This window comes from Simochromis diagramma, unplaced genomic scaffold (assembly GCF_900408965.1).
Source record: "Simochromis diagramma unplaced genomic scaffold, fSimDia1.1 OVJJ01000646.1, whole genome shotgun sequence".
Taxonomy (NCBI): domain Eukaryota; kingdom Metazoa; phylum Chordata; class Actinopteri; order Cichliformes; family Cichlidae; genus Simochromis; species Simochromis diagramma.
The window spans coordinates 202,284-215,684 of record NW_024387279.1 but is presented as its reverse complement, the minus strand read 5'-3'; the positions used below and the strand labels follow the sequence as shown (position 1 = coordinate 215,684).

Here is a 13,401-nt window from a genome sequence, read left to right as displayed (position 1 = left end):
AACTCCCTTTTAACAGGAAGAAACCTCCAGCAGAACCAGGCTCAGGGAGGGGCGGGGCCATCTGCTGCGACCGGTTAGGGAGAGAGGAGGAAGACGGGATGAAGACATGCTGTGGAAGAGAGCCAGAGATTAATAATAAGTATGATTCAGTGCAGAGAGGTCTGTTAACACATAGTGAGTGAGAAAGATGACTGAAGAAGAAAAACTCAGTGCATCATGGGAATCCCCCGGCAGCCTACAGCTATTGCAGCATAACTAAGGGAGGATTCAGGGTCACCTGGTCCAGCCCTAACTATATGCTTTACCAAAAAGGAAAGTTTGAAGCCTAATCTTGAAAGTAGAGATAGTGTCTGTCTCCTGAATCCAAACTGGAAGCTGGTTCCACAGAAGAGGGGCCTGAAAACCAAAGGCTCTCCCTCCCATTCTACTTTGCTAACATGGGTTTATGCTGTAACTGTTACAGCAGCCATAATATACAAGTATAAGTAAATATATTTCTCAAGGACAAGAAAGTCTTACCAGATGTTGGTAACCACACGTCCAATCCACACATGCAAAGACATCAAACCATAGATGTCCATAAATTATGTGTAATTATGAGAAATGACACAGGGGAAAACGCACTGGATGACTCTTCTGGTAATTCTTTTCGCTCTTCTGTTTGGAATTTTACGGGGAGCACCTGGTCGCGGCCGGCTTTTCCGGATTATGGCCTCAACAATGCTCACTGGTACCTTCAGCAGTTTAGAAATTCTTCTGTAACAAATCCCATCAGTATGTTTTACAAGAATAAGGTTGCAAAGGTCTTGAGAGAGCTCATCATGAGATGTTTTATAATTGGGCTCCACTACAGTAGCTTTGCATGATTCACAATTCAAAAATTATCTTTATCTATGTTGGTGTTGAGTCTTTGAGCTCATCTGCCTAAAAAAGATGTTTTTCACTGTCATGTTGAGAAAACTTTTTTCTGATTTGTTGTCCTTTGCAAATAAAGAACAACTAGAGCATAGCCAGCCCTTTTATTTACATCGTATAGACTCAAGAGTACAAGTGTTTAGAGGAGGATTACTTGTTCGTATGCTCACCTCATTATTTTGGTCATGATTAATATTAATATATATACCACTAAACATTAAAGTTCAGTAAGGTCTTGTGTTTCAAATCATAATTGTGTTGTCAAAAAGAGATTAAAAATAGATGGGTGGATGGTTTCTAAAGTAAGTTCTGTTACGTGTGAATCCATGATATAACTTCTGTGTCTGGAAAATTCTTTGACATCCTGTGTTTTGTTCTTTCCCTCAGCTCTGCCACCATGCCTCTGGGGATGGTGCGTCTTTCATTGTCAGCAGTCAAAACGCTGCTTTCTCTCCTGCTGCTGGCCACTGGCTGTCCCTTAATTTTATTTCCTATTGGCACTGTCCAAGGATCAGACTCATTTCCATCCAATTTTTATCCTACGTTTATCCGAAATGACACTCTGTTTGAGCACCTGGCCCTGCATCCTGACCCCGACGTGGGTCGGGTCTACGTCGGGGCCCGAAATCGCCTGTTCCAGTTGGATCCCTTCCTCCAACCTGAGCTACAGGATGACACAGGCCCCGTCACAGACAGCCGGGATTGCTTACCTCCTGTAACTGAGACCAACTGTCCTCAGGCCCGAGAAACTAGCAACCACAACAAGCTCTTGTTGGTCAATCCTTACTCTATGGAACTTATAACCTGCGGCAGTGTCAACCAAGGAATTTGCCAGAAGCGTAGCCTGGATTCTGTGGATCAAGTGCTTTTTTCCACAGAGAGGCCGGTTGATACTCAGTACGTAGCGGCTAATCACCCTAATGTTAGTACTGTTGGGCTTGTGGTTCGCTCTCATCCTGACAAGCAGCCTGTTTTGTTTGTGGGTCGGGGTTACACCAGCAGCCATCCGCCTATTTCCACGCGAAACCTTGCCCAGGATCCCATCTTTTCATACGAAGAGACTGCCAAGTTGGCCGTGGCTGGCCGCCTCTCAGAGTACGATCATAATTTTGTTGCCTCATTTGCCCACCGTCAGCACGTGTACTTCCTTTTCTACAGAAGGGACCTAAAGTCGCCATCGCGCGAGTACCGTACCTACATCTCTCGCGTGTGTTTGGATGATCAGGCCTATTACTCCTATGTGGAAGTACCGCTGACATGTCGTTCAAGGACGGGTAAAATTTACAATCTCTTGCAAGCTGTCCAGCTGGGTGTGTCCAAAGAAGACGTAGGGGGCCGGGGTTCAGAGACTCTAGTTGGTGTTTTCTCCACTCGTTTGGCTTCAGCTCGGCCCAGTGAGGAGTCGGCTCTTTGCATGTTTAACCTTGAAGATGTAGACCGCAGGATCAACTCCACCAGAGACTTTTGCTATACACAGATGGGTAAAGAAGCAGGAGTGGAGGCAGCCTACATTGAATATGACGTCAAATCCAACTGTGCCAATCTGCCAGAGGTGAGCTCACCTGTTGAATCAGCTGGTTTCTGTTCAGCTTCTTAATGTCGTATGGTTTTATTTAAGACACAAAATTAGGGTGAAACACTTGCTATTTCTGCTCGCACTTTGCTTGTAAACTGAAGTCTTAGCACTGTCTCTTGTTGTGCAGATATTGTGAAACTTGCATTAGGAAGTGAGTTTCTTCTGTGAAGCTGCTCAGTGGTCAGCGTTCAGTGACGGAGCTCCGCTCCCGCGTCACTGTGTAATTGTAGGTTTGTGTCTGAGAGGGTGTTGCTAAAAGGAAAAATTACTGCCTACAAGAATAATGATAGCCTTCCATTATATTGTGTAAAAATGTAATTTGTGGTTATGAAGACCTTCCTTCTCCCTGGACTATTTTCTTTCCTGTGAATGGAAATGTTCACACAAACTGAAAGTGAACGCAGTAAACCATTAACTGTGAAAGCTAATACGCAGTGCACCATCACACACCTTGTTTTCATCATTCTGTTTGCAGAAGAACATGTTGTTGTACTCTAGTGATGACTCTCCTGAGTGAAAGCTAATGTTAGTGCATCTGTGCACAGCAGTCCTCTTCCAAGAGAGTGATCTCTATACAAGACAGGAATTGAAATTTAATGTAATTTCTTTCTAAGAGACGGATGTAATGCTGTAGATCAGGTATCGAATTAGACCTCTTAAATCCAGCTGACTTTTTGTATGTATCCTTGTGAACACTGAATTTGGACAGAATGCTTGACATCCCTCTGTTATCGTTCTCTCGTTTGCAGTAGATGTGAGAAACCCGTGCAGCCACACACAGCCGATTGTCTTGAGGGGAGAATCTATAGCAGGTGGTGCAGTTTAATACAATTACTGGTCAGGGAGGATCGATTGAGGCATTAGCTGTACTTAGTGGGGTGGAGTTGGTAGTGTTTAACAAGGCCTGACAAAGAGGGATAAAGAAAGACGAAAGAGAGAACAAGACTAAGGGATACAGGCACATAGTGTGACAGAAATATGTTTTTGAGTCCAGGTAAATCATAGCAAAGCAGATGGTTATAGGCGAACAGTAGGGAGGCATCTGGAGCTGAAAAGAGGCGTAATATGATGAGGATGTCAAATCTGGCACGCAAATCATCCTTCATCCCCGTTCACTGTTTGCCACAATGCTCCATCTGTAGCAGTGACAGAGTCTCACACCAGCTCTGAACCACTGGAAACGGCTTTTTTTTAAAATGTTGATCAGGATTTGTGACTCATGCCTGACATTAGTGGCTGGAATGCACTTCAAGTGATCTTTTGACCTTATGGTTACTCTCTTGTGCTTTTACTGTCCATATAATTTATGGCTAAAAGTCCGGATGATCTAGTGTGCACAGCACTCATCAGCCAAACCAGCAGGTCGCATGCAAGCATCCAGGGCATGTTCCTAGACTGGGTGTCATAACTTTAGAACTCTATTCTTAGCATGCAGTGTTCTTTGTTTGTTTTCCCCTAATGCCTCGGTTCTCCCGACGTGGACAAAGCAGGCCCTTAATTAGCTTAATCAGTCCTCTGTGAAGCTCCCCATATGGTCAGCGACATGTTCACAGTCAGGCTCAAAGCTGTGTGCAGTGGTTACATCAGAAAACATGTTTTTACTGAGCTTCTCTTAGGACGAAGCCAAAAAAGGAATCTATTCATAACACCACACCAGCCAACAACACACAGTCCATCAAAACAAGTAGCGCTCGACAGGCCGGGCTCAGGTTCATCCCCTCTATTTCCTATCGTTAGGACAACCAGTGATGAAGCAATGACCCCGATGTAACATTCTTGTGGAAAAATAAATGGCCTGGAACAAAAAACAACTGCCCTGCAGCCAGAGCGAGGACTCTAGCCAGAGCTACACTGTGGAGAAAAAGCAAATATTGTGTTATAGTAGTTTTAGTTTGTTCCCAAACCCCAGCGCTTTCACAATAAATCCTGCTGTGATTTTACTGCAGTAGGAGCGCTGCTGTTATATTTTTGGCTACTGGCTTAATAACAACTCACCCGAGGGCTTCTTTGTGCACAACACTAACTGAGGAGTTTACATTTAATTTGTTCTTTATTTGTGTTTTGCTTGAACGTAACACGGACTGCAAACGGATTTTTCTCTCCTGTTCCCCCACTGTTAGAATACCCTGGATGCCTACCCCTGCGGCTCCGACCACACCCCCAGCCCCATGGCCAGCCGGATTCCTGTGGAAGTAGAAACCATATTAGACAGCCCTTCTGCCCGTCTTACTGCTGTGGCTGTCAGCAGCAGAGTGGGACATACCATCGCCTTCCTGGGAGACTCCAAAGGGAACTTACACAAGGTAACATGGCCCATCGTGTTTCAGGACATGCACAGACAGGTTGAGCTTGGATTCTGGTCTTAAGAAAGAGCATTTTGTGCCAACTTTGATGTTCTGCACAGATTGTGGTGGAACGTTCTTTTGTGCTCGTTATTTTGAGTTCAAACCCTAAACCGTAGTAACATGCTGGGTGTATTAACTGTAGTACATATGCAGAGATCAGCTCAGCAAACATTGAGCTCAAGTCTTCCCTCTGTTCACCTCCAGACACTGGCTGCTCTCTGCTGTCAGGTCTGAAATCTTTGTGTTTACAGACAGACGGGCTACACTTGGTACACCCGGAGTAATCTCTACAACATCATCCTGCTGGCGGTGGAGTTGGGTTTCTAGCTGCAGTCTTACCTTTTTAACAGTGTGCTGAAATATGAGACCAGTGCAGAAAAATAAACAGTATGAAAAACACCTAATCCATCCACTGATACTTTCATTATTGAGATTGAATGTGCTTCTGTGTTTTTAGCCATTCATATGTTTAATACCACACTGCTCCATAAGAGAATTTGTTTATAATCTTTCCTCTCTTGCTTAATGCTGTTTATTTAAACCTAAGAGTTCACCTTTTTAAATGCAAATGTGAGCCAGTAACTGGACTTTATTAATATCACTTTTAGCTACTGAAACTATTTTTTGTTTAATAATTAAAGTTAATAAATTTAATGTGGTTAAAAAAAATAATGATGATGTTATTAACTATTTTCTGCTTTTTGTAAATACTAAATTAAAATTCATGATAATAATTTTTTAGCCTTAAAAATATCATTTTGATTAAAGAGCTTGTGCTGGTGGATTAACCATTACAGAAACATACAGTTGAAACCAGATATTTACACAAACTTTTTTCCTTTACCGTCAAACATCAAATTGGAGTGAACTTTTTTGTTTCAGATCCATAAATATTCACTTTTTTTTTTTTTTTTGTCTTTGTGACATGTCAGAATAAGGAGAGAAAAAATGTATTTTTTTATTACTTTACTTTGTATTTGAGAGAATTGCCCCAAAACTGTTTCCCTTATCCTTCCACAAGCTTTCTACAGCAGTTTGCTGGGATCTTGGCCCACTCCTCTCGACAGAACTGGTGTAACTGGGTCAGGTTTGTAGGCCTTCTTGCCTTTTCAGTGCTGCCCACAAATTTTCTATGGGATTGAGATCAGGACTTTGTGATGGCCACTTCAGCACCTTGACTTTGTCGTCCTTAAGACATTTGTAACTAATTTGGAGGTATGCTTGGGGTCATTGTCCATTTGGAAGACACATTTGCACCCAAGCTTCCTTCAACTTCCTGGCTGATGATGTATTTTGTGAAGTGCACCAGTCCCGTCTGCAGGATGCTGCCACCCCCGTGCTTCAGTCAGGATGGTGTTCCCTCCTTTTCCTCTATGGAATAATCTGGAGTTAATAAACTTAGTGTATGTATACTTCTGACTTTGGTGAAAGTAATAATAAAATACACAACAATGTTCTCTGTCTTTACTCTGTCATTTCACAAATACAACAAATATGTTAATATTTATTAATCTAAAACAAAAAAATTACTCTGATTTGATGTTTGACAGTAAAGAAAAAATGATTTTTTTTTCTGAAGTGTATGTAAATATCTGGTGTCAACTGTAAAAATCAATTTAGGTAATTACCATTACTGTTAATTTAGGGCAGCTGTGGCACACAGCTTACACTGGGTGGTGGTCTAATAAATTTGTTAAGCTCTGTGTACAAGTTTTGAATTTGATTATTTAATAAACCGGACCTCCGTGTCATTCTAAAATAGCAAAGCATGAGAATGACTTCTGTCCATAAACACTTTTGATTTTGAACCTTGTTGCTGTAGAATCCAACCTCTTCCTCAAAGACGCCGTGCTCGTTTTGAGTTTAAAATTTCCTCCTGCATCTGGAGACAGAGATATGTGCCTTTCCAGGGGCCCGTTCTTCGTACCTCGCTAAGTAAGTTAGCTGGATTTGATTGTTGACGATTTCGCGTGATCTTGGATCGTTCGGTTCTCCGAAGCTCATCCGGGACTTGCTGTCATAGCAACAGAGCCGTAAGCGTAAACCTGCTCGGGAGCAGGTTTACTTTATGTAAACAGGATTAGATCGCGGCCACGCAGGTATGTCCGCTTCATTTATACGAAAGCAACAGCGATATTCCACCACTGTTTCACCATAAATAAATATTATCAATGTAACTAAAGATAATGCAGCACTTGATCCTTTTATTGATTCCATACAGATACATACAGGTCATTCCCTAAAAAAAGGGAAATGTACTATTAATCATTCTATTTCATGTATTTGGTTATTTCAGATGTAATTCATATTTCAGAGTAGTAATTGCAAATTACTTCATGTAATCAAGATGAGAGACCACGGCTATAAAAGCGAAGGTGGATTTGGGAAGTCTGTCGCAGCCATGTCCTGTCCGTATACGCGAGCAGCCCATTGCGGAAGGTGCGAGATTGATAAGGAGAGTTTTAGAATTCAGCGTATATTGTGGGACAGACAGGATCCTTTAGCTCAGCGCGACAGTGTGCTCATAGAGAGATATCGATTTTCCCGTGAGGGTATTATTCACTTAACCAACTTGTTGACGAGGGGGTGCAGGACCACCACCTGTCTTTTTGTGCTCTGACCTTTTCTTGGTTGCTGTTATAAACAAACAGATTATTTCAGGGTCTCTTTGCAAGAGACTAAAAGCAATATAAGTGATAAATATTACCATTCTGTAGAATATTTATATTTCACTTTTACTTGTTCCCATGTTCTAGTGGGTCCTGTCGTGGCTCTAATGTGAAAGAGGATATAATGTAATGTAATGTAATATATAATATAATATCATATAATATAACATAATAAATGTACCCTACCGCCTACTGGTGTTGGCCAGAGGGGCCGATGGCGCGATATGGCAGCCTCGCTTCTGTCAGTCTACCCCAGGGCAGCTGTGGCTACAACCGTAGCTGCCTCCACCAGTGTGTGAATGCGAGAGTGAATGAATAGTGGTATTGTAAAGCGCTTTGGGTGCCTTGAAAAGCGCTATATAAATCCAATCCATTATTATTATTATTAAATTACTTACGAGTTTAATTTGTCAGCAACTTTCTGCCAGCCCTCTCTCCTTGCTTTTGCAGCCTTTGCAGTGTTCCCTTGCCTTTTAATTAAACTCTGAAACTCATGAAATCCTTCAATCAAGAGTTCTTGCTCTGCTGCCGAAAAATACTGAGCACGCTCCTTCGACATTTTCGCCGACCAATCAAAGGGTTGCCGATCAATGTTTCTACTATCGATGCGTAGCCCCTGTTAAGCCACCCAGTGATCTCACATTACTTCATCCAGCTATACTAATCGTCAACAACAGGTGTGTTCGGAGAACCGGAATAGCGAGCTCAAAGTTGGCGCGATGATTTGATCTTGGATGTAGTAAGCGAGGTACGAAGAACGGACCCCTGGTAGAGGTCTCCCTCCACTTCTTGGTTTGCCTGTTTTATGTATGTTGTACATCTTAACATGGCTGCATTAAAAGATTCAGGGGGACAAAACGGATTATAAATACTAGAAGCCCAAATGAGCTGGTCTTTGTTGTGTGTCGAGCAGTGTTGTTACTGATGCTACAAAAATACAGCATTCAGTCTGAAAGCAAACAAAATCATCTTAAAGCTGAATGTCCACCTCTGTGCTCATTGCCCCTGTTTAATTAAACCTGTTAAAGCTGCAAATGTGTGTGATATTTGGTACAATCCTGTGAACTCTTTCTTGTCAGAGCTCTGTGACAGTGGGTACCAAACATGAGAAATACAGACACAGTTCATATTGAACGAACTGTAAGCTTTCGGCTCAGTGACCAGATTGTGTGAAGCGCGGTGGAGATAACATGCTGTCAGTCGGATTTCAGAGGTACCTGAGTCATCCAGTGCTGTGGGTTCTGAGGGAGATCAGGTTGAAACTTGGTAATACATAAGGAAAGACGGACGATTCTTGTTGTTGGCGCAAACGACCATCAGAAAAAGCAACAAGATTAGAGTCTGCGATTGAAGGAATGACGCCGACTTTGTTTGTTGCTGGCAAGCCTAAAAGATGCAGAGAATTATGTTAGAATGATCTAAAATATGTTTTTATTTTGATAAACCATAACTTCAGCAACAAGATCAGTTGGCCCAGCAATTCCCTTGTTACGAGGAATTTATAGATCGTGAGCTCGTCTGCTCACAGTTGGCTCTTTGTGTGGTTTTCCTGAATGGTGACTTGTGGTCAGGGCCCCCTGCACAAGCAGAAACGGCACAATGACTCCTATTAACATGTTTTCTGTACGATTACGTCACACTAACCCAGCTAAACCTTAGAGCTCCACTTTTGTGCACGGTCATCGCTGACTGGCAGACACATGCACTTCAAAACAGAGAGCCTCATTCAGAATTGAGTTATTGATCATGACAGCAGACAGTGTCAGTTTCATTAATGAGCACTTTGTCTGTGCAGCCGCAGACGGTCAAAATACATATATATATCACATGTATGTGTGTGTTTACTGTATGAATAAAAGGGGAAATTCCAACACGTGGAATCGGTTGAAGGTCTGAGGGTCAGATTGTGGTGGATGATCTGATGTGGCGACTCCCAAATGGAGAGAAAATCTTTGGTATGTTTGTTGAAGCCAGCCAAAATTCTGACTTTATACTATGACAGTGTTTTTAGGTGCAGGTGCTCAAAGTGTGTTGAAATGTGCTGATTTTTAATTTCATCTACTGCGTAATTGTTTTTGCAGTACATGAAATTGAAATGTTAAGGACTGAAATCCATTTTACATCCAATGCGAGCGTCACAATCTAAAGTCAAACTCAAGCATCAGCATCATGGGAAATACTTGTAGATGTGGCCTGATTGGTGAAGCCTTGCCCGTCTGGCCTCTCTAAGATGGTCTTTTTATACCCGGCCGTGTTCCTGCCAGTGAACTGAATGGGCTTCCAGTCATTTCTTTTCAGTACCACTCTTGGTGCCCCCACTCCAACTATTTTGAGACAGTTTTCTGCCATCAAATTCAAACTGAGCTAAGAGCTTTTGCAAGATACTAAACTTTTTTGATTTGATTGGTTTTTTTGTGTTTCTTTGTTGCTAAAATGTGGCTTTGTGAGATCTGCCAAACAGCTGAATCCTGTTTTTATTTACATCTTGTACAGAATGCCAACTTTTTTTGGAATCGAGCTTTTGCTCTATGTAAGCACAGAAATGATCGCAGGGTATAAACAGAGTTGGTTTAGCTCTGCATTATCTTCTGATTGAGACGTGGTTTGTACAGAAACACTGTCTGTGTTAGGGTGCAAAACGGGATCTCTGTTTTTGTTCAGACACTCTGATTAAAGTCAGTCTCATTTGCATTTTAGATCTGTTAGATCTCCAAAGAAATCGAGAGGCTCTCTGTCAGATCAGGAACTTGGATTTCCTCAACGGCCGAGAAAATGTCTTTTCTTTATTGATTGTCATTCATTATTCAGATTAAATATATGTGGATGGACAAACCTTTGTAGCCATAAGCCATTTTCACATATGCACTGTAGCTTTGTTTACATACATGCTGTCTTCACCCACAGAAACTGTACTGCTCTTCAACCAGTGCATTGGTCACAGTGTGAGCAGTGTGATCTCTGTACCAACACAATGTGTGGAGTGAACTTCACCTCCTAAACTTTCTAGCATAAATAAATATAAAAACATCAAAGCTAGTATTCATTCACTCAGTACTGAACAAAACGCACTGAAATTGAACAAATCTGATGTGTTCACACTCAAAGGTTGCAAAATACCCCAACACAAATAAGTTAACCTTTGGTTTGATAAGTCGTGTTGGTAGTTTAAGTGTGATATGCAAACTGCTGCAAAGTTTTGAAAAAACGCAGCCTTCTGATGTGGTGTCAGTCAGTTTGAGAGATGGGCAAGCTCACACTGGGGTGTTTTTCACAGGTTCCACCCACATCATTTCTGAATCTCTAGAGCCTGCTGATGTAAGAGTTTCCTGCTGGTGACCAGTTACAGACGGCTCTACACTGGTGAAAATATCTCACCCAGTTGAAGTAGAAGTTAAACCTGGCAAGTGTCCCGGTCACTGAGGTCTGATAGGGCCCGTGTGAAAATGTTTCCTTTCTTGTTCCTGCTGTGTGTGAGAACACAGCTTCAGTTTCAGACCTGATGGCTGCTATGTTTAAGTGTTGTTTAAAGCTGTATGCGTGTTATTGTAGAAAATGTGATTCATGAAAGAAAGCGTAACAAACCTGGAGACTCCAGTGTGTCAGTAAAGAGAACACTGTGGAAAGAAGAACCTCGTTGACACTGTTCAACTGTTTAGAGATGATCTAAAGCTGTTTTTCGAAAAAGACTGAGACTTTCCACAAGTGTGTGAATGAGAAGAGCGACGGAGTATCTGAGCTGAGGTGTTGTTCTGTTCACACTGAAATATGTGACTGTGGCACTGGGTGGGATGGATCTGATGTTCAGGCTGCTGAAATAACGTCAAACTGCTGATGTGGAGCAGTTGGTCAGGCTGTGCACTCGTGTTAACCTACATTACAGCAGCCGTAGAGCCCGCACACTGATGGACTGCAGAGACCTCCTCAACCTTGTTAACTATGTGAATGAGTCAGTGTCGTCTGTCAGACCTTAGTTTCTCGTCAGTTGTGTGGGCCTTGATATATTTAATACCTGATCACAACCATTTAGATTCATATAATTGTTAAACTAGATTAGGCTTCTTCCATTAAATGAGTTCTTCCATTGAATCAAAGGGAAACTATAAAAGGAGTCTGAGTCAGAAGCTGTTGGGGGGAAAGGAACTGCTGATGTAAACAGAAAGAAGTCAGGTCGTCAGGCACTGCAACAATATCAGAACTATGGCTGATTTACAGTGTGGGTAATGTAATTATCAGGTTTTGACTGGAACGTGTGGAATAAAAAAGGCCTCTGAATCTGCAGCTTTAGAAAAATATTTTAGCAATAATGAAAGGGGCTACATGTTTTAAAGATATACAACTAACTGCAAAAAATCCAGAGTACCTTTCAATACCAACAACCTTAAAAAGACCATTTTGAGCTACCAGTTTGACAAACGGTTAAATTGAAGGATTTGCAGTTCCATCTCTGAATAAAACGGGAAAATAAGCTGTTTATTTTTACGTTTTCATTATAATTGCACTTTCCTTTTTAAAACTGAGCATGTGAAGAGATGCATATTCATGTCAGCAGCCGGTTCATCTGTTATCTAATTGTTCATATTTATGTTTGCAGGTGTTCTTGGGGCCAAACGGTGAGGTTGAGGAGTACTCTGTGATCCCCATACAGCAGAATGCAGCCATCAGCTCAGACCTCATCCTGGATCAGAAACAGGAACATCTCTTCATCATGACCCATAACATGGTACACACACAGTAACTGAACTCTTATAGCCTCATTTCTTTACAGATAAATCATTTTAAACCTTGTGTCTAACCCAGTCTCACTTCTTTTGCTAAAGCGGCATGTATTTGGGATTATTTTAATGACTACTGGGAAATCTGGGCTGCCTATTCTCTCATTATTATTTTTTTTTAAATCAGGAGCTTTTAGGAGCTTAGTGTGGATGGTTTGCATGACTGAACTTGATTGTGTTGTCCTGGTTCCAGCTGCAGAAGAGGCCAGTGGCTGAGTGTCAGCAGCATCCAGACTGCCACTCCTGTCTCTTGGCCCACGACCCTTACTGTGGCTGGTGTGTCCTGGAGGGAAGGTGAGATCAATATCAGCAGTTATGGCTACACTAAATATAAAATACAACAGTCAAGATTTATTTGGAGTTCAGAATGCTTCATTTTATTGTTTATTAATATAATTATAAACCAAGAAAATGCCAAAAGTGCAGAAATGTGTTTTCCTTCTTTCTTTTTTAAAATGTTTAAATTACCTTAGCAGCAGCCACAGTGGTCACACGTTTGACACTTTGTACTGTGATGTAAGAGATGAGTTCTAGCAGTTTCAACATGCAGAAAAAGTCTAAATTAATCCATTAAATCCCAAATTTTTCCCAGCAAAATGAGATCATGCATTTTACTCCTTACTGACTTAGCCTACACACAGTATGTTTAATTTTGTTAATGTAATAGGGGGTTAAAACAGCAACAATTGTTGCCGGTGGGATTACATGGCTTTAAAAAAGAACCTTAAATTAAAGCAAAATGGCATTTCTCCAAAGTTGGCTGACAAAGTTGGCCCAAAGGGAAGAGATGCTAATAGCAACACCTCCAGTTAATTCTCATTAAACTATAAGAAATGAGTTTTGTTGCAGAAAAAGTTTCAGTTTATAAGGAGCTTTGAGTTTGCACCTACCTGTATGTTTAAAGTTAGCTATCAGCTAGCATTAGAGGCTACATTATACCAGACAAATTCAGGGGGAAAAGCTTTGTAAGAAAGTTTGCTTATCAAAGAAACTATGAAGGAAGTAAAAGTAAAACAACAGTGTTTGCTCAGGTTTTACATCATGATATGTAATATAAGCTAGATTATTTCTTGTTACTTAAAATAAAGAACAGTGCAAGCATGTGAGGAACATGGTAGCAAACA

The 13,401-nt window shown here is 41.4% G+C and overlaps 1 protein-coding gene across 2 annotated transcripts in view; it reads left to right on the top strand.

The window, feature by feature from the left end:
- plxnb1b (plexin b1b) overlaps window positions 1–13,401 on the top strand; it is a 100,636-nt gene that overhangs the window by 62,533 nt on the left and 24,702 nt on the right. For both annotated transcript variants that reach the window (XM_040003069.1, XM_040003070.1), the window contains exons 3-6: window positions 1,303–2,467; window positions 4,612–4,794; window positions 12,097–12,225; window positions 12,471–12,571. In XM_040003069.1, coding sequence (XP_039859003.1) covers window positions 1,313–2,467; window positions 4,612–4,794; window positions 12,097–12,225; window positions 12,471–12,571 — 1,568 coding nt within the window. In that variant the 5' untranslated portion in view covers window positions 1,303–1,312. The remainder of the gene's footprint in view (window positions 1–1,302; window positions 2,468–4,611; window positions 4,795–12,096; window positions 12,226–12,470; window positions 12,572–13,401) is intronic.